The sequence below is a fragment of the Sabethes cyaneus genome, chromosome 3 (genome assembly GCF_943734655.1).
Source record: "Sabethes cyaneus chromosome 3, idSabCyanKW18_F2, whole genome shotgun sequence".
NCBI lineage: Eukaryota > Metazoa > Arthropoda > Insecta > Diptera > Culicidae > Sabethes > Sabethes cyaneus.
Window position 1 is genome coordinate 97,390,169 of NC_071355.1, and position 27,318 is coordinate 97,417,486.

At 39.6% G+C, this 27,318-nt stretch overlaps 1 protein-coding gene across 1 annotated transcript in view; it reads right to left on the minus strand.

Annotated features, from left to right (window-relative positions):
- LOC128739195 (uncharacterized) overlaps window positions 1–27,318 on the minus strand; it is a 266,006-nt gene that overhangs the window by 127,946 nt on the left and 110,742 nt on the right. Inside the window, exons 3-9 of the mRNA XM_053834631.1 lie at window positions 26,859–27,191; window positions 18,470–18,613; window positions 7,501–7,695; window positions 6,117–6,377; window positions 5,907–6,027; window positions 598–929; window positions 361–534 (exon numbers count right to left, since the gene is read on the minus strand). Coding sequence (XP_053690606.1) covers window positions 361–534; window positions 598–929; window positions 5,907–6,027; window positions 6,117–6,377; window positions 7,501–7,695; window positions 18,470–18,613; window positions 26,859–27,191 — 1,560 coding nt within the window. The remainder of the gene's footprint in view (window positions 1–360; window positions 535–597; window positions 930–5,906; window positions 6,028–6,116; window positions 6,378–7,500; window positions 7,696–18,469; window positions 18,614–26,858; window positions 27,192–27,318) is intronic.

A 27,318-nucleotide genomic window follows, 5' to 3' on the forward strand; every position in this document is an offset into this window, starting at 1 on the left:
CTTTTCGGAGCATCAAGTTAATTTAGGTGAATTTGATGTTATCTTTGAGTGTTGTTAAACCAAATGTTACCAACAGGTATCGCACCGCATAAAGATTCAAAACTGAGCAATGCAAATCGGATAACAAATGTAATGCTGTATTAAGCATAGCAGTACCACTAGAATTTCGATATTTTTAAATTTTACGGGAATAAGCAGAGAATGAAATTAGTTTTTTTTATTTTTATTTTCAATGTGGTTTTAACTAGTTGGTATGGAATATATTACAAATATGAAGAATATGAAAGTTTTGTCATTAGATAAAATTATTACGAAAGAAATCTCTTCTGCACCTGTTTCATAACATGCTATAAAAATTACCTGAAAACATTCCTTCCACGCGAAGATTGATAGCGTGTCTGTCGGTTCCCCTTTCGTTCTCGACCACCAAGTAATACGGTCGCTGATCCTGTAAATCCGCGTCGTCGATGTGTAGCGTGGCTAGGTAGCAGTCTTCGCGACTGTCCTGTGTCACATCATCAACACGATAGCGTCCTTTGTAAAAAAAACGTTATGCTAGAGCAACGTAATATTAGAAATAGAAAAATGACTATTTACCTATTCCGGATCCCGCCTCTAGCCGTAAGGAGCCCCATTCCCAGGCAACGTGTCTCGGACGGGGATCGGCACACACTATCAACGAAAGTGTGGCAGAATCTCCTTTCCGCACCGATACTGAATGTCCGGTCGCTGTCGAGGACGTCCGCAGGACCTGCGGTGCTCCCACTACCTGAAGCGCTATCGGATCGGATGTAGCTGTCCTTTCCTGTCCATTGATAAAGTTTGTCGCCCGGCACTCGTACTCGCCCTGATAGTCGTACGTTACATTATCTATTACCAGTCTTGATTCTCGCCCTCTGTCGAGGAATGGTTTACCCTGTGTTGAGATTCTGTAGAAACCGAGACGAGAATAGAAACATTCGTGGAAGAGTGTCACTAAGAAACACGTACAATCTGGTAAATCGTAATGGGAAAGCTAGCACAATGGAAAAAGAGTGCACAATAATGAATTGAAGCAGGTCAGCAGGGCATGGCATTTTGGAGAGTGTTAATGAATTTTAATTAAAATGTGCAGTACTCGTTTTCCTGAATAAATAATTATGCAGCATCCATTGTATTGTAACAGAGAGAGGCTGTTAGTAACCGAAAATAACAGTAGAGAGTCAGCTTCGTGATATTAAAAGAAGTGTACGCGCTTTACCAACCATTGATATCTGAGTTGATAATGTAAATAATTGTTATGAGTTGTAATGAGGCCGTTATAAATAGTTTCGTAAATTAAAGTCGTTCAGCAACTGAAGAATGGGTAACCACTTTTGTTATCTGTGTGATACCATAGATATAAAATGTGGTTGAAATTCGATTTTATTCGAATTGCAGCTTATTATTATTGCCTTTTCATGAAACATTTTACTCAGAATTCATTATTGAAAGTGGCGAAAAATTGAAATTAAAAAAAATCCTGTTCAACAAATATGACTCGTTTTGTTTTCTGAAAATGTTTTAAGTGATTTTGACATTTGAAAGGCGTTTTATTCTAGAATCTTTAAAATGAGAAAGATGAAATTTTTAATCTAGAACTGTTTTTATTTACAATATTGCGATCCACTTTACAAGTACAGAAACAAAACTGAATGTATCAGGACCTTTTCAAATGTGGAGGAACTTTTTGACTTTGGTGTATCGTCATACTTGTTTACACAGAGATTGCGAAGAGCTAATTTAGGATAAGATTTTATTCATGTAGACATTTTAAGGTAAGGTGAATTATTCTCAATAAATAAATAAATAAATAAATAAATAAATAAATAAATAAATAAATAAATAAATAAATAAATAAATAAATAAATAAATAAATAAATAAATAAAACGTGTAATCAAAAGTTTGTTAATAAATAAAATTTTGTAACAATTAAGGTTTAATTCCTGTAATTTATGTTTATTTTGACAAAATTAATGGGACAGGCAAAATTTCAAAAGGCTTCTAAAATACAGCACAGTTTTAGATGAAACCAATGGATCAATGAATGTAGCTAGTTTTGGAGTGACAACTACTTGTTTCTGGCGCTAGGGTACATTACACCCTCTTAATATACTAGCGCCAAAAGAAAGTAGTTGTCACTTCAAAACCAGCTATCTTCAATGATCCACTGCAATCGACGGTATTTTTCTTTAATTTTTTTTTTCTCGAAATATTTCGACAATTATAGTATTCGGATTATACCAGAGGTATCGTGGTTTATCTGGGACTATGTCAAAGATTGAGTTCTTTTATCACTTTCATCCTTTTCGAGTATAAAAATTTGAAAACATTCTATACTTCATTAGGGGTCAGTCTCGGCGTACTGTTAGCATTCCCGCGTCTCACGCCGAGGACCCGGGTTCAAATCCCAACCCCGTAGAAGTCACGAATGGCCCAAAGCTGGTTAAAGTGACTATAATCTAAAAAAAATCAATACTTCATTTCTAATCGATTCGTGAAAAGAGAACATAAATTCGTTAGAAAGAATCTTGTTATTAATTGCATGTAACATTTATCGCTGTGACCATTATAGGACACTAGCTAAATGCCCGATCTTACTCGGGGCCTCCTTATCCCTCAGCCACTCGTACATCTGTTATTGTAACGAAAATTCTGATGATGCAAGAAACAAAACCCTTTATCGTCATTTGAATGTGTTTACCCTTTGTCAGCTCCCCCTTCTGTTATCCCACAACCACTTGCGAATCTATCTTGTTTTCGATAACCCTATAGCGCGAGACAAAACCTTTTTTACGTTTTTGAACCACCCTCTTGTCAATGGTCACCCTATTTTCTTCTATTTGCAGATAACTCATTTTGTCGTCCAGCCACTTGTACAACTACTATCGTGCCAAACGCAAGAGAAACGCACCCCTTTGCCCATTTGAATGTTCCTCCCTCCCTTCCTTATAAGAGACCGTCTCCCCCTTTGGCAAACCACCGGGCGCTGATTCTTTTGTGACAAAAAACATGTGTGTCAAGTTTGATGAAGAACCGTTCAGGCGTTCCGGAGTTATGGCAGAACATACATTTATATTCACGTTTCTCATCCCCTCCCCACTGTTGGCTATTTTCCAGTCAGCTCCCTCTTACATGCCTCATACATCATTTTTTCAAATTCTGCTTGGCTGAGAAGCAGTAATCAAAAGAGTAAAATCGAAGCGAAAAGCCAAAGCCTGCCGAACCTGCAAGCGATGGAAAAATCAATTTTACAGACACACAACCACACGAAAGTGTCCGAAAGCGTGTAGGGTGATTTATCTATTTTGGACAAGCGTTACGCCTACTCTATTTTGGACATTTTCCATTTGATTTTGCCGTAAAAGTCCAAAATAGAGTACGCGTAACGTCTGTTCAAAATATATAAATCACCCTAGCAGTGAGTGGGAGCGAGCCTTCCGCCTTTATTTCAGTTGTTCCCTTCTATGTGAAGACCTTCCAAAAGAAAGATAATATCGTAAAAGATTCTGTTACCGCACTCTGATCGTCGCGTTGTTTTAATTTCCACTTCTATTCTGTGTTTCAGTTCAAAAACTAATATGCACTAGTTATGACGTTATTCGCGGAAAGCACGTTTGAGATAATTAATTTATTTCTTGGTGAATGACTAATGGTAAAACCACATTAAAATAAAATTCATTTATTTTTAAGAGGGGCATATTATACCATTGTCCCCTATGTGGAATTGCAGGTCGCAATGTTTCGCGAGTAGTAAAATATTAGAGCTCGAAAAGCTTGAGCCCCACTAAGTCGGCATCGTAGCTGGCGGTGGACCAACCAAAGAACTGAGAACAGATTCCAATTAAAAGGTAATCATTTCAGTGTTCATTTCGAGGATTAAAGGCTGTTTTTAATTACAGTTTATGCATAACGTTTATGCATTGCACGATCATAAATTCGATTACAGGGCCAAAATGTTTGGGTTGTGTGGTCGCCAGCTTTTTTTAAGTTGATAAATGATTTCAATATGCGGAAACACAGGCTGAAAACAGCAGCTATTAAAAACAGAAAACCATAACTTTGACTAATTATAAACTTTAAAATAAAAAATATACATTATATTGCTGCTTCGGGCTAACTTTTCGACATGAAATAAAGTTGTAATTAGCTCCGTTGAAAACAACAAATGACAAATGTGCCTAGCTCCGATGACACAAAGTTATGACACATAGTTAATTACTGCAAATAAGCAAGAATTGTCAAAAAAATTGATTTCAATTCGATCTAACCTAGATTACGAAACACACTTATCACACTTATGAAATAATTATTACAGCATTTAGATCAAATAAAGTAAGTCTCATCATGAATGACTAATTATTCAAATTATTAAATAGTAAGGTGCTGGTCGCTTTCGTCTATGGGGTGTCCTTCGTCTACGTTCCCGTCATAGAGATGATAAAACAGCATTAGAACCAACCTTGGTACCAATCACATTCTAACATTTACTGACCATCAATATTTATGGATTGTCTCTTCGTTATTGATAAAAGATAATGCAAGCAATCCACTATCAGTCTCAATTTGTCCAAAAAATAAAAGTCATCTTAATTTTTCCACCTCTTTTGAATATGATGAAGTGAATCTGCTGATCGTTCGGAGTATGCTCTTGAAATTTTGTGCTGAAATTTAAACAGCATCAAATTTTTTGTGGAATTTTGACAGTACATGCACTCGACACATCGAATTCATGCAAAGATGTTTATAAACGATTGATGTCTGTCCATGGCAAATGAAAAAAATTTTGCAGATGACGAAGTGGAGTTTCCGTATGACGAACTCCCGCAGGAATATGAAAAATTGTTTCACTAAAAAGTGTAAGTTTAGATATTTTTTATCTGCTACTGTAGAATTAATCACGTGCCAAAACATAGAGTAGTGGCAGGTATAATTTCTTCTAAAACTCGAAATAAAGTGTGGATCGTGTTTGGCTATGACGAAGAGGGTCTGCCACCCTACCAATTTAGATAATATCAGCTAGAATCTAATTATTATTCAAGATTTCCATTTCGCTTCGCGATAATCATTAAACCTACCGTTACCTCACATATATGCTCTTTTCTACCAAATCAGAGGAACTAAATCGCCCTCACGTGACGGATTTAGTGTTGGGCAATTTGCTATAGCTTACACTCAAAACGCTAAATCCATTTCTTAATGATATTCATTCTTCGAAGCAAAACTAAATGACTTCTGAAAGTACGTTTCTAGTACCTATATAGCCAGAATTAATTCTGGTATGAAATCGTTTTTTATCGCCAACGAGGATGTTGCTTGAGCTGAATACAAGCAATTACAGGAACCTTACGTGTTATAACGAGCAGTATATTCACACATTTGCAAAACCAGCGTGTATTCGACAGTTTGCGCGACAGCCAGCCCAACGAGTCTTGAAGTTGAAACTGGCCGTGTGATTGTGGAGTATAGAAACAAACCTTGGCGTCACCGTCACAAGTATTCAGAGGCTATTCAGGATAAACTTTTTTGCGGCATTACAAAAGCTATTCAAATGCACCGCTTCGAGTTTCCGTCACCGGCTTAGCATCTAGAATGGGTTGTGAATACCTGTGTATAGAAGCATCTAACAGCTAGCAACTGTGCTGTTCGGATAGGCTGTGAAGCAGAGCATTCTTCGCAACATGGGGTTTTCTTTGTTTTCCCGTTTTGCAGAAGTTTTCGGTTTTATTTTTGCGGGAAAAATTGCCACAATGGTGGTTACTGCATAATACCTTCAACTTAACCGGTCAATAGCTTGAAACTGCTATCACTATTCAGAACTACGAAACCAGTACATATTTCAAAAAATGATAGAATCAGATTAATGGCAAATGGAAAAACAGTCTACCTTTGTACCCATTTGTAGGTGGGTGGGGGATTTCCTTCTGCTACACATTCGAAGGCAGCGGGACTAAAAAGTGGTGCGGTTGTTAGTCGGTCCGGGCCAGCTGACAGTATCTTTGGCGCATCTGGAGTTTCATGTAAACAAGACAAAGTAACACAAGTTAGAAAAATAATGATTGATAGCTAGTTAGCTGCGTTGCTAATCTCTACTTACATTTTACATCTAGTTGAACTGAAAGGGTGTCCGATGTTCCAACCGAGTTCTGCGCTTGGCATGTGTATAGACCAGCGTCGCGCCTACCGACTGGTCTCAATTGTAAAGATTCTTGTAAACTTGCTATTTCCGACCGGCCTGCCCTGCGCCACACTATGCTGGCAGTCGGATTGGCATCGGCTAGGCATCGCAGGATGAGCGAATCTTTTCCTTCTTCTAGATCTATCTGAGGGGCGCCTAGCAGTCTTATCGTAGGTGCATCTGAAAGAAAGGAAAACCCACTTTCAGAAGAAGGACAGACTGATGATTTTTCATTATGCTGAAAGAGTTATTATAACCGAAATTCGAGCCTTCCCCGTTTAGAAACAACAAAGAAATCTCTAGAGATCCTGATTTCAAAATGTGCTGCTTTGTTTAGCATGGCTGATGAAAAAAAGTCTTCCCCTGCATGTTGTTCGTTAAGGAAAACATACTTGATTCACAAACCTGGCAGCCGAATGCTCGAACGAAATTAGGCCAGTTAAGAGATCCAGTTACTGTTTACTACGATTCTATTTACATACTAAATTCTCCATCCTTTATAGTAGGGCCGGACCTTTTTGTTACAGTCTGCTCATCGATATACCCTCTCTTACTAAGTACACCGTGAAATTATTCTGGCTAGTCGAAAAAGCTTAACATTCTTTCAACGTGTTTTTCGGCATACTCTCGTTCGTTCAACACGAGCGGTTGTGGCGAGATATATACCTACTTTCCTAAAATTCCACAACAATCTAGGGATTGTGCAGCTAATTGGTATATTGGACGCCGTTTCGTTGCTTCCACTTATCGTACATTAGTGAGTTTTCAATAAATTTTTAATAAAGTTCTGTCCCCTTTTATGTAAGTCGCCAAATGGAATAAAATCAGTCAAATATTGATCAAACTATTAAATTGATAATCCTCCAATAAAGTATGAAGTCTAAATATATTTATAGTTTAATAAATGTTATTTTATTTTTTAAAATAAAAATTGGCTAACTATTCAGCAATTCCATGGAAAAATTAAAAGTGCTCCAGTTGAGGTTATTTAGCCTTATCAGCAAAATCTCAATATCGGTTCAGTAGTTCAAAACTTCTGAATGTTTAAAGAAATAAATAATAAAGGATGGTAAAAATGATGATTTTTGGAACCATCCTAACACAGAAAGGGAACCGTAAGTGCCAAACACAAAAATATGTGTTTAAAATTTAGCAAAACATATATAAATACACAAAATTTGAACAAAATCGGATCACCTTTAAATTCCGATAGCAGTTTGATAGTACTTTTTTATGGAATTGCTGCATAACTGTTCTGTCGAAACATTATTGAAATAATAACCATCAGAGGAAGCTAACTTACACTTAACATCTAATCGTGCATCGACGGCCACCGATCGAGCTGCATACGACTCATGAATTGCTAAGCATTTCAAAAGCGTGCCATGTCGATCCTTGTTGGCAGGAATCTGCACCACAGCTGCAGCCGACCACGTTCGGGGGTTGTCCGGTTCGGTTGAATTTGTTTGTGGATGAAGGGGTGATATTTCCTGGTCACCTAGAAACAAAAGAAGAAGCAAAACAGTAGATTAGCAACAGACTTCGAACGGTTCTATTTTGAAACATGTTGTCTCTTCTCGAATGCGGTGTTGTTTCTTAGTATTTTTGTAATTATATTTAATTATCTTCTCGTTCATTCAACACGCTGTCTTTCCGTCTGTTTATTTCCTTCATGCTGTTGAAACTTTGCTACCTGAACAATGGAAAGTTCGTTTAGCTGGAAAATTATAATTAACTTAGAACAATCGGTACCTAGTCCGCCGTATCTAGCAGCGTTTTTGAATAAAGTTAAGGATCCTGTCTTAAAGAGCGGATGAATGAGAGTTTTCTTGCAACGAAAACTTTCAGTTCAATATAGAAAACAATGGAAATATTCTCAAGAAAGCTGTGAATGTGAATTGGCATATTTAAAGTTTTAGCAGGATATTTAATTTGTTAAATTATACAGCATCCCTTTTCGTAGCCGCTTTCACACGAAACAAATCGAACCGTCAAAGAAAGCTACTCGATAGCATCGTATTTATCGATCTGATGGAAAAAGAAGGCTCAGGCCGGAAGGTTAAATTATTCTAAAGTTCAACTCTTGTTGCCAACAATACTATCACAGATACCGGTTCACAGGGAGAGATGTATTATTTTAAACTTTTCCTTAGTTCTTTGTTGTGCTAGTTAATTGTTCTTGAATAGAGTTTGCAGGAGCATAAAAGATTGCTTGAATGCAGCGCGCTTACAAGCCTCACCGTTTATGGTTGAAAACATAAGCTTTATCCGCATTCGATTCATCACATAGTTTTCCATAACTAAAATAAATAAACTATAACTTTTATTTTTTTATCTTCAATTTAATATTTTCTTCATTTTAGAAATGTTTCAAAAAACCATTAAACAAAAAAACTACAAAGTAAACAGCCCTAAGGGATGTGTGAAAGGGTGACGTAGAACTATATCTGATCATTAGATTAAAGACTAATATGCGTTTCTGGCGTATGTATGTCATGTATATATAAGAATCTGTGAGTGCCATTGTTTAAGTGAATGTTTGAAAGAGAAGTACGAAATATTCAGATTCAATTCTTTATTGAATGCAATGGTGGCTTTGAAAATATGTAGACGGGGGTTCATAAGTACAACGCCTGCAGCCATTGTGACATACAGATTTCTTTTAAAAATTACTTTTGTCTTTGTGCATCATAAAGGTTGAAATAGTAATGAATGGTCAGTCCACAGATAACGCGTTGCTTAACATGTTTCAATAATCTTACTTTAACTCGCTTGTGGCCTTTAAAAGGGTCATTGGTTACAAATAACATTAAAGCCGAAGCACGTTCATTGCAAATATGACGTGCCATTCGAATGTCCTTCTATTTTGACATGAATGGCAACAGAGGCACGAAAGTTAGCGGCGTCGATTCACTGTCTATTGCTCCGAGAAGGATTTACTAGTTTACTTTCACAGCTTACCGCTTGTTAAAAAAAATCCTGTTTTATTTTTATGAGTGTCCTTATCCTCCTACCACAGGGGTGAGGAGTCTCAAACCATCATAAAATAAATTCATGCCTCCAAAAACCCCCACATGCCAAATTTGGTTCCATTTACTTGATTAGTTTTAGAGTTATGAGGAAATTTATGTTTTATTTGTATAGGAGCCTCCTCTTTTACGCTCTCCATAAAATTGCTCTCTCACCAACTTCATAAAATTGCTGGTCATTTTATCTATCCAACGACATATAAATTGTTCAGTTTCGTTCAGTAGTTTAGTATTTATTAGCATTTGAAATCTTTCATTCAAACGTTACATATCTATTTTCGTTTTCACAAAGTGCTACCCTGTCCCAGTATAGTAAACAAAGACGTAGTCCTACGTCAAAAATTTGTTCAAAAAATTAAAATTTTAACACTAAATTTGGCCAATTTTGCCTTGGAGGCATCAAAATTTGGCCTGGATGCATAAAAACTAGCATTCACGGGAAAAACAGTTGATTAAAGTAATATCAGTAACTTCGACAGATGTAAAGAATCCCCGTCGTTGGAGGAGTAGGTTTACTCAGCGTATATTCAGTGATATAGAGTTTGAATATATGTGATACATTCGTAAAGTAGAACAGTTCGTTTGTATATACGACTTGTTGATAAGCGGTTCAAATATTCAAATGGTGATTTTTCCAACTTTTGAATTATATTACAAAAATTCATGCTCTCTGCCTATAAGGCCTATACTCTCCTGTAGACTGAGACCATTAGCGGAGTTCTTAGTCGGTGAGTACCTGGCTTTCGCGGGAGTCACTTCACGATGGATCAGATGTTTACACTGTCGCAGCCGCGCTTCTCGGGATGGAACGAAATGACTTCCTAGTCATGTTGCGGCATAAGGAAATTATGTACTTGCTGCTCAAGCTAGAAGCCGTGATGGAAGGTGCATGGGTCGAACCAATCTATAATCTGAGATTATAGCCGGATTTGAACCCACAACACCCGCCTGGGCAGTAGGTGTCGGAAGAGGCACAATTTGTGTCTAAAAATAGCCCAACCCATGCCACTACATTAATAAGAGGGGTTGTGCAGACTCCTTTTGTCCAGCGCCTCTGTGGTTCATAGGTACACGGGTACCAGCGAGCCACATGCCCTGGCGGGTGTTGTGGGTTCGAATCCGGTTATAATCTCATATTATAGCTTGGTTCGTCCCATGCACCTTCCAGCATTGGACAAAAGGTAGGGGTCACAACGTTAAGCGTGTTAAGCGTAGCTATCTATTACCCCCTTCCTTTCCACTCTTTCCCCGTCATTTCCAAAAAAATCATTCTTCATTACTTTCCCTTACCGCCCCCTTCATCAATTGTACAACCATCGTTTCAAAAAAATATTGCCTTGTAAGGTGAAATATGAAAAGTAAACGATAGGACTATCGTGTAACCCTCGGCCTGGTCTTTGCCCAAGATTTAGGAGACTGTCGTGCGTGTAAAATGTTTAATAAATGTTACATAATAATTTGGATAGAAAGTAGTTGGAACTCCCTATTGCGTACAGCTTTCCTCGGCGACGTACGCAGCCATACGTCATCGGCTTCCACCCACTCACCACCAGGTGGCGAAAAATGGAGAAAAGTTAACATTGATTGCGGGGGGCGATAAAGAAAATGATAAGCGAGAACAGAGACAGCGAAGACAAAACTAAAACAGAAGTCAGAGCTATGCATGAAGTTACGTATCTTAGTGAAAGACAACTACAAATATTAAAAGTTTCAAAGGAAGACTAGAAAGGCGTGCGAAAAGAAGCAAACAACAGGTATGGCTATCAGAGAATTCTTCTAGCATATTCCCGACCATGACTGCTAAACGCTAAACAATCTATCTTATAGCCAAGACCCCTGAGTTTCCTAAGTTTCCTACATTTATCTCACGTATTCCAACGTGATCCCAAACTGCACCTGAGTTGTACCTATTTTGGTCCTTACATCCGCCAAAGTTCGCCGTTGCCACCACATCCGTCAGTCCCGAAACTGAAGGAGCGTGCCTGCCAACGACGCCATCGCAGTTACGCCGCGTCATAGCCATCGCGCTTGACCAGAGCCCTAAGTGAGCCCGCAGACTGAACGCCGAGAGTAAGCCTTTCCGTGCCGACAGTCACCGACCTGACCGCAGTCGGGGGCCCTATGCTCACAGTGACCTCAACCAAATTTTTTGGGTGAGAGCAGAGTTTGCGATTCTAAGAGTCACCTAGCTGATTCTGCTCACGTGGGTGACTGTACAAATCAAATGGGCCTGTAAGGTGAGGTGAGGGTGACTGTGAGAATAGGGCGCATGAAAGAAGTGAGGTGAGGTGAAGTGCCTGTGAGAATAGGACCCCGGATCACGGTCAGCATCTCCACCGGAAACACAACCCCAGAAACCAAAAGGTAGGAGTTTACCCAAGGGAAATCGTGAATAAAGGGAAAACTTGAAGTAGAAGGTATTCAGGTGTTTTCTTGATAATAAGTCGCGAACGTTTGCCGTCCCTGAGGCTTGGTTCCGTAGTTTGCACATTCGCTCAAAACTGGCGCTCTACAGAACACTAATCATCCCGGTGGCCCTTTGCAGACATGAATCATGGACACTAAAGGAAGCTGGTCAACGAGTACTTGGATTTTTTGAGTGTAAAACTCTGCTATCTATATTTGGTGGCAAAATGGAAAATGGAGTGTGGCGCAGACCCAGATTGCATTGGATTGGGCATGTGGACAGGATGCCCGACGAAAGAGTAGCCAAAGCTTTTTTCAGCAAAGAACCAGGAAGAGGTCGCAGACTTCGGGATAAACCCCGATTCCGACGGATGAGCACTGTCGAGAACAGTACATGTTTAGCTGGCGCTCGAGGAAATTGAAAAACGACAGCCCAGAACTGACAATATTGGAGGACCATAATTCGTTCGGCGCAGGATTGATAACGGACCGCCGCCGCTGAACTAAAGTAAGTAAGCTCTCTCAGAAATGTACTTCGCTATATTAAAATATGGTATCATAATAAAATTAGTGAGCTAACTAGACAACAGTAGGCAATTTCATACAAATTATACTCTATTGAACATCAAATCACTGAGCCTTGTTTGCAGAGCACTTTCAGAATAGAATAATGCTGCGTAGCTGCCAGTCAGTGTTGTTAAGGATTGTGAAGTGTTGATCACTCTCCGTTCTCACTAATTAGGTTTGCGTTCATCAACAACATGCAATATTTTACGCAAGGATCTGGGCCTAAAACACTATAAAAGACAGTTTGTTCAGCTCATCGGGGAGCTACAAATCCGGAATTACTACCCGTAGAAGAATATTTTAACATTAGTAATATATGTCATGTTGCAAAACTACTACAACTCTAGACTACTTTTTATAAGGTTTCGGAAGTCTTTAACCTTTACGAATAAACCAGTAATATGTCATTACTACCAACTCGAAAAAGTAATGCAAAATTGGACCTTTCACATGGACTGGCTTCCCGAGCAGGAGCGAAGAGCAAAATAATATCAAAACTATATCAAACTAAGGTATAATACTATATTTTGTTATTGAATAGATATGGAGATACATTGATAACATATTTTGCTATTGAGTAGATATTTAAAATATTCTAAGATGTGTTTAATAACTGACTTTGTTATCATATCTTTTTGTGATCTTAATATGACATTCGATATATTTCATTAAAAAAATTTTTATTGATTAAAAGGATTTTAAATTATAAATATTTTATAAAATATTTTTTGAATTTTTGTCATATGCTACTACATTTGTTATTCAATACCTTAATAATACTAAAATATGTTATTCCAAACTGTGAATACAGTCATGTTATCGCTTTGTTATTTAAATAACACAAGTAGTTATTCTTTTGGCCTTCAAGGAACAAAATTTTGGTATTATTTTTTGTTATTTTACCAACTATGTCAGCCAAGACAAGATCAAATTTTGATATGAGTTATTCGATTTCCATAACACATTTAGAAACTTACTTGCTCTTCGCTCCTGCTCGGGTTAACACGACCAGAATTTGAATGAAATTATCTTTCAAAAGTAAATGTCAGACACCAATTTTCCAATTACAATCAAACATTTCAAAAAAACACTTTTTGTAATTTTTGAGTGTCTTGAAAAAAAATCGTCTCTAAATATCCTCCTTCATATATTTTGCAAAAGATGAAAGATACCCCGGGGCAAGTGAGAATACAGGGAATTCAGGACACGACTCGCTTTGACCTCATTTTATCCAACTGAACCTTACTAGAAATGTATTACAACCTCAAAAATAAAATAGTGAAATGGTTTTGTGCTGCAAGAATTTTAAAATAGAGATAGAGATAACAACACAGTCGAATAATCTGTGCTTTGCAATTTCAAGGTCCCACTTGCCGCAGTGTGCTTGCCCTTGTTTATATGGAATAAGATAATATTTCATATTTTTCAAAAGGAAAGGAAAGGAAAGGAAAGCTCGGAAATTAAAATGTGTAACTTTTTATATTAGTAGACAGTTGGTTCCGCAAAATATGTTTAAAAAACACTAATGTAATTGGCTCAGGTTTAGAAAATCTGATGGAATCAGAAATTCAATTTATGGCATTTAATCATAGTTGACTAACATTTTATTAAATTCACGGATCGACCGAAACCATTCTACAGTACCCTACTGAACTGCGTTACGCTTGCTTCATTTAATACGTCTTACTAGCGAAAGTGTGTTTACACATCAGGGATACGTCCTTAACCTACAACCCATCGTCGCTTACCCTAAGGAAGTGGAATGCCAACGACAAGTTGAAACAGCCAGAGGCGTTTGAAATGCTTGCGTAAAATGACCTATGAGACCTACATATGGAACTTCCATGGTAATACAGTAACGTGTACTCATCAGGTAGGCTCACATCTGAACGGCAGACCACAGACTAACAGACGTAACACCTCAAACAAATTTTCAAACAAAACATCGTTTCAATGACACCCCTAAAACTTGGAAAACACACTAGCATCACCTGGTGCCGTCTTCGCGCTACGCAGAGTGAGTTACTATAAAGTTAGCAATGCTATAAATTTACTTGTATATTATCTAACAACAGCGCCAGCGCAGAGGAGAGGTGTTCTCGCGCAGCGACTGTTGTTTGAGTCTTGGCTTAAGTGAAAATTTGAAATGATCGTTTTTATTGGCGATGGAATGGGGTTTCAGTGTTACGTCTGTTAGTCTGTGGGCAGACTATTTGTGCCGATTTTTTCAATGGGCACGGGACATACACATACTTCAATTTCATGCTTTTGAGAAAATTACTCGTTTGAAAAATGCTGCCCATTCACTTACAACAAAAGCTTTTGGTTTGAAGTGGAAGTTTAAGATCACTTAGCTAGTAGTACATATTCATATAGAAAAGGTAGATAAGAGCGATAAATTTATTACGTAACATTTGTCGAAGAAGTAGAAAACTGATAACATAGTACGAAATGTTGGTAATTAATTGTTTATTAATTGTAAAGTTCGGTAAAATGTTTGGGTGTCTTTCTTAACTCAGTTGTCTTTCAAAGTATTTCATTATTTCGAGTTATACATGATAAAAATATTACTTTAAAACATTCATTAGGTGAAAATTGTTTATATCATGATTTCCGTGACGACAAATTAAAAGGACATCGCTTTGCATTAAATCTTGCAACAGAGAATAGGGTAAAGAAATGCTACAGTAAAAAGTGACAGCAAATAATGTCAAAAACCACAGCACCAGACTCCAGTTGATATCGGATGTGCAGATTGTCGTCGTTTGCGATATAGTGACAGATGCGTTTTATCGGTTATTTTAACGAGTAATTTTGAATATTGGCCGATACTCCCAAGAAGAAAATTTGCATTTTCGACGATTATATATCGAGCATTTCTAGTTCCAAACTATGAAAAACAACCCATTTTTGTCTCCATAAGTATAGCCGTATCAATAAATTGTCTAAATAAAAAAAATGACGTGAAAGAAATAGTTGTAGGAAATTAGGAGAATTTTCGGAATAAAATAGCACAGGAAGAAAAAACCCACAAAATCCGCTCCGTCTTGCCTTATTTGTTAAAAGCAAATTAGAAAGTTTAAATTAGGTATGTCCGGAAATGTCGTTTAAAGGTATTACAGAAGAAGAGTTGAGGAACAATATATGGAGAGAAAGCCATCTGCAAAAATATGTAGACACCAAATCGTCCAAAGGACAAATCAGGTTCCAGAAGTTGTCGCTGCAAACAAAAGGAAACTTTTGGCGAAAGCAGTGCCTTTCGTGACAAAAATGGCGAAGGAACGTGATACTTCCTTTTTTACGGTACGGAAAATCATTTAAAAAAGATTGCTGGGATGGGGGACTTAATAACGGGCGCGAAAAACTACATATAATGACTAACCGCATCCGGGAGGTGCGAGTCGAAGGCTGCAACAAGATTTTGAATTTCTCTTAGTGAAAAAATCCAATAATCCTGTTCGCAGACTAAAGTAACGGGTGGCAACTAAAATTTTGGAATTTTTTTCTCAAGCTGTCAAAAAAAGACAAAGATACATGAAGAAGATCTGATTTACCGAAATTAAAGATACATTATCTATTGTTGAAAAAAACAGTGTACATTTGAAAACGGTCCGTAATCGGCTGTACGGCGAAGCTTTCGTTTGACATCGAAACAGGAGCGTTGTACGGCCGTCATGTCAACTTTGCGAATGCATCTCTTGATTCTACCAATCAACCGTTTGTAATTCGTGGCTCTGCAGTTAATTTTATACACCAAGGAACTCAAAATACCGAAGAAATATTCGATTGGGCGCACTGAGACAGGTTTTTCGGGTTGTGGGTTTTGGGTAAAAATGGAATTGAATGGGTATTCAGGAACGATTGTGTTTTTTTGGCGTAATGCGATGATGCTCTATCCGGCCAAAACACGTATTGTCTATCTGCATGATGTTTTTGAAAAACGGGATCAAAATTTTCTTCAAACGTTCGTCTGGTGCATCTTAATTAGTAGCCAAACCAGAGGGCTTGTTATTGAAGAAACGAGAAAGAGAACGGTGTCCTTCTGCGTCCATAATTTTGGCTGGTCTTTCACTACCTTGCTTGCGAATAGTTGTTGGGCATCTTGGGATATGGAAAACAGTCGAAGCCGCAACATATTTGCTTTTTACATGTTGTACCGTATGCTTTTTGCCAAAATTTCTGTTGCAGTTCGTAGAAGTGTACAGCGCGCTCCCGAAATACTTCTTGTTTCGACGCCATTTTTAGCAAAACTGGGCAAGCATAAACAAAACAAAAAATATTAACAAAAAGGAGAGAGAAAGAGAGAGAGAGAGAGAGAGAGAGAGCGCGAGAGAGAGAGAGAGAGAGAGAGAGAGAGAGAGAGAGAGAGAGAGAGAGAGAGAGCTAACACATACATACTCCCATTTCTCTCTGAGCTCGTTTGTTGTTGAGTTATCGTTAATTCCGTGACGAATTCCCGAATCAATCAGTACTAAGACCTGACTGCTGAATACAAAAGTTGTGATGCGCTAACAGAACATATTATGGTGTTTGAATTGCACTGTGGTTCAGATTTGGAATGGAAATATATTTTTTCTGTAAAACTATGCGTGATAGACCTGCACCGCCCAAGAAAGACATTTTGGAATATAATTTCGAAAATTTCGAGTAAGTACAGAGTTAATTTGTGCATTGAAATAGCTACTCTATTACATGTCAAATTTTTACTAAGATATTTCAATTTTTCAATTTTAAAAAAAGGAAACGACCATCTCTAAGTCGAAACTTTAGAAAATTGGACGGCGGACAACATAAACTTTGTATCAAATGTCTAATGCAACTGGTATGGTCCCAATGCGAAATATTTGAAACAACCGGTAAGTTCCAAAAAAAAAACTGCAATAATATTAAACATAAACGTTGACTTGTTGGTGACAAAAACCCATATAAACGCGAAATAATAGTGACATTAATTTTGCTGAATTACTTCATACTCTAACTACCGCTTCAATTCCCTCGCATCCTTTGAACTGAGCATAAAAGGAAAAGCTTTGTGTTTCTCTCTTTTCATCATTCGCCGCTCAGTTTTATATTAATATGCATTTTAATTTTCTTAGAGTGGTCTCGGTTGGGAAGTAAACACTTTAGTGCAGCGTTTCGCAAAAGCATCCTCGTGCCCTTTCCCGGAGCGTATTACATTGGGTACAGAGCTTTTGGATGCGAACTCGGCCTTTTATATTCGCAAAAACATTTACTGATGGCGTTTCTCAATTCCCATGTACGGTTGGATTTTTTTTTTGTTTTTATTTTCCAGTGCATCAGAATAAGCTGAGTGGTGATGGTGTCGGTTTGAGGATGATTTTTTGGCAGCTGTTGAAAATTTAATTTTGTTTTATTTTCGTCAGCTCTTCTGGGTGCTCCTACACTGGATGGGGATGCTGAACGTACTGCACACTACAGCTCAGCCCGTAGAACAAGGCTATAAGGCTCAGAAGTGCACAGCAGCTCGTGGCCTTATGGAGGAAACGCGGCATAGAACGGATGTTGGTGGATAGAACCAATGAGAATGTGGGAAAATATGTTGGGTTAAATTAAATCCAGCTCTGTTTTTGCATCTTTTCCTGCGGCAAAGCGACCGTTGAGTGGGTGTGCAAGTAAGAGTACAAGTGAGATAGAGTGCGCGAATGTTTTTGTTTGTTATTTCACTCTAGGAGCGCGCGCGAGCTTTTTGTGAATTATTTCATAAGTGTAATTTGCATATTGCCAAAACGAGATCAGAGCCTCGTTAAATAGAGTTGAAGTGAAGTTCCCGTGGCAAACGATTTAAATGTAAAGCTTATTTACGAATATGCACTGCACGTGATGCGGCAAATTTAGGAAACTCTTAAGCGCTGAAAAATCACAGAACGTTGTGGATTTTACCGTTGGTACAAATAGAGGGGTCATAAATGGCATGGTGAAATCATGAAATGGAGTACACGTACACTCAAGTACTTTTTTTACACGGTTTAGTTTTTTGAGTTTTGAGAACGGGGTAACTTAGAGACCATTCATTTATTTCTCAATACATTTGGGAGTAGCTCGACATTCCTCACGTAGATTGTAAATAGTTCCTTAGCTGCACCGTTTTCGAGTAAACGAAAAAAACAAACCGTGTAAAAAAAGACTTGAGTGTAGTTCGACACTGTGCAGTTCACGATTTAAAACCATCACAAGAGGAAGTGAAAAAAAAACGGAAAATTTCGGATACGGATGTAGAGTGTGCTAGATTTAATCGGATAAAATGCTTACCTAGAAACCACTTCAGCTGTGCTGGTGGGTTCCCGTAGTGCGAGACACACTTTACGGTGGCCATTGCACCAGAGTCTACGGTAACATTGTGCCCGGGAGGAACGTGGACACCTTCGTGCTCTAGTCTGGGTCGTTGCGGTGGAACTGCAAATAGAAAGCGACAGAATCGATTAGATTCGTTTATTTTGCACTTTGGGTTTACGAAACAATAGTCCTGTTTGTGTAATCGATTCGAAGAAAAACAAAACTTAAAATAGATATCAATTTGACGACTACGGACGAGTGGCGAGGATAGCTTCGTTTTTTCATGTTTGAAGTGCTTGTTCATCAAATGCATTCAAATCCTGCGAAAATGCGGCTTGCGCTCGAATTTCATAGAACAGCACCAACAAATTTTTGGACGTGGCATACAAATTGCACCAAGTTTTTCACAAATTGTTATTCCAGTTGATTATAGAATTCCATGATTATAAACACAAAATACTACTATACTGTGACCTAAAATCTTATAAAATGATATTGTGAAGGTCATTTTTATGTACTCTGAATGGATTGAGTTATTGATCCAAATTTATTACTCTTTAATAACGCTTTTTACCATTAAATATTTGTACTACGATTTTGTAGTTTTACTATTTTTGAGGGTGACAACGGATCTGTGGTCAAAATATGTATTTTTACTTTACTTAGGGGAACTGTGGGTAAAACGAACAGGTTAAGAAGAACATCTAATATAATACAGAGAGCTTATGATTTATAAAACCTAAATATAGTTTACTTCAGTTCAATATATTGTTTTCAAAAACGGCTAGTGAAATATTTAACAAAAAATGGTTTTCAATGTGTATTTTGAGTATTAAAAATGGTCCGAAAAAATGAACTTTTTACTGCTGCGGGTGAAACGGACAATGTGTGGTGGTAAGATGGACAGGTATTCTAAATCGCCCCAACTGAAAGCATATTATTATTTTTGACCATTAACAAATTGAATTCGTAAAATATGGTGATGTAGCGTGCAAAAAGTGAAGGGGGCAGTCCCCACCCCCTCGCCATCCTACCAACAGTTGTAGCCAATCGAAAATTGTTTGACAGCGGCAATATGAACAAGCATTCTTAAATCTATTTCATGCCTGGCTGCTGCTAATTTGTTTGAAGTCCACATTGGCCGGGTAAATTTTCATTTATATGCATGAGATATTACTAAGAAGCAAAATCAACAATTTTATTATAATAAGTTCACTGACCATCTTACTCACACAGTTGTCCATTTCCCCCAATCATTACAGATTCTTTTAAAGCGTTCACAATTTTTCATATTCAAATAAAATTACCTATTTTTTCAATGCAGGCGTTACTTGAAAAGGTATTAAATCGAAATACTTCATGTTATGGGTAACATTTTAGGATTAAGCCACTCGAAAAGCTTAATTTCGATGGCAAAAAAAAACATCCAAACGCAGAATCACTTACAATTTTCAGTTTTTCTGTAATTTATCAAAATTTGAAAGTTCTAAATGATGATAGGAACCTTCAGACGGCATTAAATAGCAAGATGGTTGGATCAAAATATTTACGAATTTTAATCCGTAACTGGTTGAAACAACCACTTGTCCGTCTTACCCACAGTTCCCCAGCTTAATTGGTCTACCATCTTACGACAAGGCCTGCGCAGTATAATTTCTCCGTCATTTCGGTTCAGGGCAGCTGATCTCCAATTCCGAGGGCACCCCCAGTGCTCACCAGATCTCGCTCCACCTGGTCTTGCAACCTCACTCGCTGTGCCCCTCTTCGTCTCGTTCCTAGCGAATTCGATGCGAGAACCATTTTTGCAGGATAGTTGTCTGGCATTCTAGCAACATGTCCTGCCCAACGTATCCGTCCAACTTTAACCACTTTCTGAATACTTGGTTCGCCGCAGAGACGTGCGACCTCGTGGTTCATTTTTCGCCTTCATACACCGTTCTCTTGCACTCCGCCAAATATCGTTCTTAGCAGCCGCCGTTCGAAAACGCCGAGTGCTCGTAGCTCCCCAAGCAACAACGTGAGTTTTATGGTACTTTTCCTTTATGGCGGTTTTCCTGACCAATTTTGGTCTTAAATGCTATCTTAAGACTGTAATAAAATTCAAATTGTTACTTGGTTCCTCTTCCAGCAGTGTCCACGTTTCGTGCCCGTAGAAGACAACCGGTCTAATTAGCGGCAGAAAAGACCATCTCCTTGTTGAAGTCCCCTGTGAGATTCAAATGGGTCCGACAATCCACCCGAGATTCTCACACAGCACTGGATCGCATCCTTCGTAGCCATGATAAGACTGGCAAGCTTAAATACCCGGAAAGCCGTTTTCATCCCAAATTTTCCATAGCTCTTGTCGGTTTACACTATCATATGCGGCTTTGAAATCAGAGTTATTGTTATAACTTTGTTCATTTAGCAAGCTTTACCTCCTAAGATATAGCCTGAGGTGCAAAATTTCACCAATACATAGACGTATTTATACCTCTTGGGGAAGAATAACTGCCTAATGCGAAAATGTAGAATTAGGCAAACTGGAAAATTCTTGATATTAAGCCATAAATATAGACTTAGCGAAGGTGAGACGTATTTTTACTTTTAACCCAATCTTTTCTGCCTCGCGCTTCAATCCGCTTGATATCCGCTCAGTTCACCCTGTAGCACCCTGTAGCATTGAGAACCTCAAATGAGCGCCAGTTTTATTCCATGTTTATTGTTCTACCGGAGCACCAAATCTAGAGCAACATGCGAAAAGGGCCTATGTGCAAATAGTTTTAGTCCATATAATTGCCTGCCCGATATTCTTATATTCCGATATTCCAATACGGACAAATTTGTCTCCGGTGTGCGAAGGAAAGATTTGCTCTACTTAATAGTTAAGCTCCTTTTGGGCAAGATGAGTTGTTATAAGAGAGAACACTATTCAGGCATCATTCGGAGGGAGAGCACATGGTTGAACAAAAAACGAAAGCTCTTGGTCGTTGTGAGAAGCACATTGCTCTATCTATGTATGCTTAAGCTGAGTAAAATCAAGCTCGTTGTTGGTATACTGTCTAGATCATACAGCCAGGTTAACGCGACTGTCAACGTTGCCTAACTGATGCAAATCATTACGATTGACCTGTCCGATTCTCGCTATTATGCAAAGGATGATGGTGTCCACCATTTAGTTTATCATCATAAAAAAAGTCCTGAAACACAATGCTGTTTTAAGCCTCATATTACCTCCTCAGAAAGCCTATTGTTGACCACGGTTGTCGCACATTTGTGATAGAGAGATTTAATCTGGTTAAAGTGATAAAAATGCCATGTGGAATTCAATCGAGGCCAAGAAGAATTTTACTTGGGCAACTTCAACGCCAAGATTAGCTCAAGCAACGCGGACCTAGGAGAGATGAGCGAAAACGAGGAGCTGTTTAGTATTATTGTAATAAGATGATCATTGGTGGTTTCCTCATAGACCAGCACATAAGGTTGCGTGGGTTTTCCAAGACGGCCGAACAGAAAAGCTAATTGACCGCATCCGTTGCATGTGTTCGAGAAATTTGGATGTCGTTACAATGTCCGCCGATTGATGAATTAAGAGGTAAGCCTCAGAACCGCGTCGGTAGAACTGTCGAAGAACAATAATAAACGAGCATCAAGAACGGCTTCATCACGACCAGTGCTTCGTCTGAAACTTGGAGGACGATCGACAAACGGAGAGAGGCGAAAGCCGGCAGTGAGCAAGCGCGAATCCTAGCAGCTAAGACAGCTAACTGTCAATGATACGCCGAACTCGAGAGGACTACTAAACAAGTTTGTAGATGGGACTACCTAGCCCAAGAAGAAGAAACCGCCGTCGTCAATGGTGATATTCTTATATTGTACAATGTTTCTTGCCATCTCAGTGGAGCTAGGATGAATACTAAGATGCCGCTAAAGGACAGAGCTGGTCATTTACTGAACTGTACAGGAGGTATAGAACAGCTTAAGCGATGGACTAAACATTTTGAACGCCTCTTTCGAATTTCAAGTGTCAGAGACCAACAAAACCAGCGGCGCATGACGCTAATAGCTCGTCGCACTAATCGCGTCAACGATCACTGGATGAAATTCAAGTAGCAATCAAAAGTGTGAAATTCAACAGAGTGCCAGAGGTAGAACAGGGATACATAGCAGCCAAGATGGCCAAAGCTGACGTATCTGTATTAGCCCAAATGATGCATTAATTATTCAGCAATATATGGGAAACCTCAACTTTCCTGGTGGACTGGATACAGGACATAATGGTTAAAGTCCCTAGAAAAGGAGACTCAACTAAAGGCCGTAACTGGTGTGGCATCACGTTGCTCTGTATTATCTTTAATGTACTTTATAAGGTAATCCTCAACCGGATCCAGGAGACAATTGATGCTGCTCTCCCTAAGCGGTAGCAAGTTGAATTCCATGCTGGCCGATTATGTGTAGACCTACAGAACGTTCCGTAGACACAATCGATGATTGCCTTGGAATCCTCTAACGATGGAGCAGCTAAATGACCTCGACCTAACTGACGCTACTGTGTTGCTCGCATAACACCGAAACGGCATGCAGAGCAAATTAGATGACCTCTCCAAAAGCTCCCAGGCAGCAGGTTTCACAGTCAATGTAGCAAAACTAAGTCTAACTTGCTAATTAGGACTTCATAGCGGCGGGACAACAAGTTGTGCAGGTGGATACCTTTCAATATCTTGGTAGCCAGACAACGCTCGATGGTGGTACCAAGACTGATAAAGCTATACGGATCAGGAAGGCTAAGGGCTTAAAAACGGAGAAAGCGCCCGGTCCTGACGGGATTCCGAACGAGGCACTCAAAGTGGCGATCCAAGCATATCCTGATATGTTTGGAGAGACGCTTCAAAATTGCCTAGAGGTATGCGAATTTCCAGACAAATGGAAAGTCCAAAGATTGGTACTGCTGCCAAAGCCGGGGAAACCGCCTGGTGATCCCTCGTCGTACAGGCCAATTTGCCTATTGGACACGCTAGGCAAATTGCTAGAGCGGGTAATCCTAAACAAGCTGACGCCTGTGGTGGAAAGTGATATCGGACTGGCAAACACGCAGTTTGGCTTCCGCAAGGGGAAGTCCACTGTAGATGCCATAAAGTCCGTGGTGGAGAGGGCCGAGAAGCCTATGAAACGGAAAAGGCGAGGCGACAGGTATTGTGCCATAGTCACAATCTAAGCGGTGATGGTCAGTAACCGCAAGTCGGCCCTAGAGGCCAAAATAATCGTTGGGGGACAGGTGATTGTCTCCAAACGAAGTGTGAAGCACCTGGGTGTCATGACAGACAACAGGCTAAACTTCACCAGCCATGTGGATTATGCCTGTGGTAAAGCATCAACGGCGGTTACTGCGCTGTATAAGATCATGCCGAACGGCTATGGTCCTAGCAGCAGTAAGAGACGTCTGATGGCCAGCGTTGCCATGTTGGTGCTACGATACGGTACACCGGCGTGGGCCCCGGCTTTGGAGAGTAAGCGCAATCAGGCAAGTCTGAACAAGGTGTTCAGGCTGTTAGCATTGCGCGTTGCGTGCGGCTACCGTACCATATCGTTGGATGCGATTGGGGTTATTGCAGCCATGATTCCCATATGCATACTCCTAGGTGAGGATATCGAGTGCCATAGGCAGAGGAACGTCAGGGGCGTTAGGGACAGAGTTAGGCTGGACTCTATTAGGCGTTGGCAGGCGGAATGGGATCGCACCGACCATGGTAGGTTGACCCATAGTCTGATCCAGAACATATCGTCCTGGATCGGCAGAGGTTATGGTGAGGTAAACTTTTTCCTTACCCAGTTTCTGTCGGGACATGGATGCTTTAAGAAGTATCTACATACGCGCGGGCGGGTAGATTCACCCTTTTGCCCCGTTTGCACGGTAGCCGAGGAAACGACGGAGCATGTGATTTTTCACTGCCCGCGGTTTACGTCCACTCGGCGGGTGATGCTTGCGGTCGTTGGGGAAGACACCAACGGCGACAAAATTGTGCAGAGAATGTGCGCTGAGCTGCGCGCATGGGGTGCCGTCGATAGGGCGGCAACGGTGGTGATAACGGAGTTGCAACGGCTAGAACGTTTGCAACGACAGGGCCTGACATAGCTTGCTAGGGTCAGTAATGGGCTGATTGGGCAGCCCAGGCCCTAGGTGAAGGGTAGTGGCGGTATGAAATGGCAAGGGTGTTGCGTGAACCCACACACGCAACGGACAGGTCGGAGTGCTTAGGCATGTCCTCCCTCCTGACGTAAAACCTAACGGTAGTTCCGGGAGGGATTCAGGAACGGGCAGCAGGATAGTTTTTAGTAGGTAGGCGCATGTTGGCACCATGTGAATCCTATTCGGCACCGTGAAGATGCTGTCTATGAAGATTTTCTCCCTGCATAAACAATACAAAAAAAGGGTGCCTTTGCACGTCTGCGAAACATTTGGCGCTCAAACCAGATCACTCTGCTCTACATACCAAAGCCTGAATTTGGTAACGTTAAATCCGTACTGCGTTTCAGCGGAGATAACGAAAAAACTGCTGGTATTTATTAATTGCTGACTGCGATATATCATGTGTGTACGGTGGCTTGACAACTGGATATCCAACGAAGAACTCCATCGTCTATGGCATCAACGGCCGATAGCAACAGAAATTCTAGCACGTAGGTGGAACTGAATCGGACCCACTTTGAGGGAAGGAGCGATCGAGATCGGCAGAGAAACACTGGTCTCGGAAAGGACAACGTAGAAGAAGCAGACCTAGAGGCTTATGGCGATGCAGCTTAGCCACCGACATCCGGACTGTACACGAGAACCTGTCCTGGGAGCTATGGCGGGTAACTGTCGGTAGTAGAGATCTCTGATTTCATCCCTCCGATCTGCCGAACCGGCGGACATGCACATAACTAAGTAATTAAATCGCCTTTAATCTCTGTATTTTAAGATCATTTGCTGTATGTGTGCGTGGTGAGTTGGTATAAGACATCACGATCGATTTTACGTATCTTCATAGATGGATGGGATCACAGTAGTTGATCAAAGGGCCTAGCCGGTTTTCCATACAGAAAATGCCCCCGAACCTAATTAAATTATGCAATGATTCAAACAAAGTACTTGACCTGAGGAGCATTTTGGCAAATTTTCAGATCATTAGACGCCATCTTGAATCAGTAATGGCGGCTAGAGTGAATTGCATTTTTCGCAGTTTACACCGAAACCAATTATCATAAAAATTTGAAAAAAATCACAGATGTCATACTCACTGCAGGACACATTTCCATTGTTTTTTGGAAATTTTCCGATGTGAATATCACAGTAAAAAAAATCGAAAAAGTTTTCAAGAGCATTTTTTTCAGTGTTCCAAAGATGGCGCCACTTATTTTTTTCTATCAAAAAATTGTTCAATCAAATGTATAAATGATAGGTTTTTTCTTAGATTTTTAGAAAATGGTAATGGTAAATGGATGGCGGTCAAATTTTCTTTTGAAAAGTTCAATATTAAAATTGCTCTTATATGTAGTTCAGGAATACGTCAATAGGTTACTAAAACAAACCCACTGCTTACACTATTGGTAATTTATGATGGCTGGCAGTGCTTTTGAAATAAGAATTGTGTTTGTATTTGAAATTTCAAGTAATTTTTACAATTTCACAGTAAAAAAAATTGAAAAAATTACAAAAATATTAATGAACATTTCTTTCAGTGTTTCAAACATGGCGCTGCAGATTTATTCATTTATTCGCATTCCATTTTTTTCGGAACGATAAGCTCAAATGCTATTTCATAACATTTGTGCAACTCACATTTTACACATTGTCATTGGTCATTTAGAAAAATTAGTTATCTCTCATCAGTGGTAACTTTCACACCCGGCTTTTTCCGGACTTCCGGACCGGAGCCGAATCGACAGTATGAGTCGCTACAGTTTGTTTTTATATCTCTCTTTACAGTTTGACGTTTCCTCTTCGAATCTTTGATTACATAGCAATAAAATATAACAAACACACAAACCAGTTTAAGTCGTAATCAGCAGTCAATCGTGAATTATTTATTCTCAGTTTATCGGCGGCTGTCAGTATAACGTAAAAAAATATTAAAAATGTACAATTCCACTTTTTTGTTTTTAAATATATAACAAAATTGTGCACGACAGCCACTCTGCCATGAAATATATTCGCGAATCGGCAAGGAACATTGTCTGTTGTTGAACATGTGTGCTATTGAGCACGTCGCCGGTGCTAATCCTGGAAAGTGATTAAGTTCAAAGCGGCGCAAAATAACTTTAGTATGACCAAAATAACGTTGCAAGAGTAGTCTAACGATATTTTTCTATATTACAAAACATATTATTCGCTGGATAAAGTGTTCACCTCTAACTACTAATCTGACAGGCTGACTGGTGAGCGCATCCTGTGTCGTAAAGTCACTGGCCGTGACCTGGCACTCCCACAGTCCATCGTCGAATTCGAGCTGGGCGGCTCGGACCCACAGCGAGCAGTCGCCACCTACGTGTGTCGTCTGGCCAATGCCGTACTGACTGGCCCACTCGTATTTCTTTGGGTAGATCCCCACCGGTTTGTTGTCCTTTTGCCATGAGCATACACCGCGTTTGTCAATCACTTTGCACACCAGCAGTGCATCCTGGCCCGGATTCACCTCGGTATATTTTGGCTGCTCAGCGAATCGCTGCAGGCTGGCGGAATCTGGAAAGGAAAAGCGAGAGAGAGAGAGGACATTTTTCGTATTAGTTGACAGAATGCAATTAGCAGCATAATTACATAATGTATGGCTAGGCTATTTGCGCATAGAACATGGTTGCTACTGCAATTT